Source organism: Myxocyprinus asiaticus, chromosome 42 (genome assembly GCF_019703515.2).
Source record: "Myxocyprinus asiaticus isolate MX2 ecotype Aquarium Trade chromosome 42, UBuf_Myxa_2, whole genome shotgun sequence".
Classification (NCBI taxonomy): Eukaryota; Metazoa; Chordata; class Actinopteri; order Cypriniformes; family Catostomidae; genus Myxocyprinus; species Myxocyprinus asiaticus.
In genome coordinates, this window is record NC_059385.1 from 20004631 (window position 1) to 20006173 (window position 1543).

The 1543-nt window shown below is 36.8% G+C and overlaps 1 protein-coding gene across 1 annotated transcript; it reads right to left on the minus strand.

Annotated features, from left to right (window-relative positions):
* Nucleotides 1-1153, minus strand: LOC127433019 (complement C1q-like protein 3). The gene is made up of 4 exons (XM_051684629.1): nt 950-1153; nt 799-861; nt 509-640; nt 1-371 (listed from the first exon to the last, which is right to left on the minus strand). Exons 1-4 carry the CDS (start codon nt 1146-1148, stop codon nt 88-90), a joined length of 678 nt encoding a protein of 225 aa, XP_051540589.1. The 5' UTR covers nt 1149-1153; the 3' UTR covers nt 1-87.
* Nucleotides 1154-1543: the final 390 nt, after the last annotated feature.

A 1543-nucleotide genomic window follows, 5' to 3' on the forward strand; every position in this document is an offset into this window, starting at 1 on the left:
TTAAAACTTAGCAGTCAAACTTTTAATTCCAAGAAACATGTATGCTGTTTTGTTAATCAGTAAATGACAATGTGCAATGGCATGTCACTATAAATGGTAAATCAGGAATCCACTGAAAGTGCTGAGGTTACCGGGACTGTCATAAATGGTGTAACCTTTCATGAGCTTCATGCAAACTACATCTCCTGCTTCCAGCTGCAGGACAGCTGCGTTTGACGCATATCTGTGCTCATTATGATCTCGCCACTGTCCTACTGACACAATCATCTTCTCATTCTTATACAAATCAGCACCCAATGAATTTCTTCCTTGAACACTGCACACAGTGAATCTGAAGTAGTAGACTCCTTTAACAGGTGCTGTGAAGATACCTGCCATTGACAAAACAATCAAATCATTTTAAAATTGCCTCTATTGTATATATGGGTTAAAATTATAATCATATGGTGTTTTACGGTTTCACTGCATAGAGAGTTTACTTGAGTTAAGACAGTACAGAGTGGCCTACCTGTTGTTAGATTGTAGTTTTCGCCGATATTTGTGAAGACATTTTTGTATTTAAGTGTGATGTCAGTGTCATAGGGACCTAAGTATTCCCGCATCTTACACAAGCTAGCTGAAAATGCCACTTTTGGTTGTTCTGTTGGCAGGGGAGTCGAAGACACTCAACATTATTACATTATACATGCAGCAGTAACAATGACAAAAATGACATTATGAATGCTACATTTGATCTGATTTGAACAATCCTACATTGTACCTACACATATTTAACATTTGTAAATGGTGTCAGTTTACCTGCATTTACTCTTATAAGCTCTTCCAGCTGGGTTTCACTGACCATCAATCGCTTGTTAAGCACTGAAACAAAGGCATGGTGAGATTTATTGTCAAATACACGACCACTTTAAGCTTAACAAAAGAAGCAAGCATCAGATTTAGTACTGACTTGCATTCTCTATCTTCTGCATCTTTAACTCAACTCTGAGCTCCACCACCATGTCTCTCAAATCACTCATGTCATTCCAGATGTTGGGCTGGATGCTTTTTTCTTTGTCCGGAAATTGTTGCACTTTTTTTTTGTTGAGGGTTTGTCCCTCACTGAGTAACAGGCAGCACAGCAGAAGTAGAGCAACAATCATTCTCATCCTGATCGTCAGAGAAACATATGTTTATGGAAATAACACTTATTGGCTTTTTATACTTTGTGGTAGTTAATCATTAATACTCAATATTGAAAGATATTTCTCATCCAATCAAATGAAAGAATAAAGCCACAGTGAAGCCAAACTCCAAAGCTAAAGTTCTGTTTATTTTTCTCAAAAGTCATGTGCTCTTGGGTTTGTTACACATTGTTTTTTTTTTTTTTTTGTTTTTTTTGTTTTGTTTTTTTGATCTGCTGCAATAAACAAAAACCATCGGTCTGCTGTTGCATTGTTATGGCAAATTGGTCTATTTCAAAGATATTATAACCTGCAGTGCATTCTAAAGAACACTAGATGTCGCCCTTTACTACAAATGAAAGTCAGGCTGTCACTCTTGA

Coding starts and splice junctions, on each gene's coding strand:
- LOC127433019 (XM_051684629.1), bottom strand. CDS start 1,148: ATGAGAATGATTGTTGCTCTACTTCTGCTGTGCTGCCTGTTACTCAGT. Junction 641..798: donor GCTTATAAGAGTAAATGCAG/GTAAACTGACAC, acceptor CCCTGCCAACAG/AACAACCAAAAGTGGCATTT. Junction 372..508: donor AAACTACAATCTAACAACAG/GTAGGCCACTCT, acceptor TGTCAATGGCAG/GTATCTTCACAGCACCTGTT.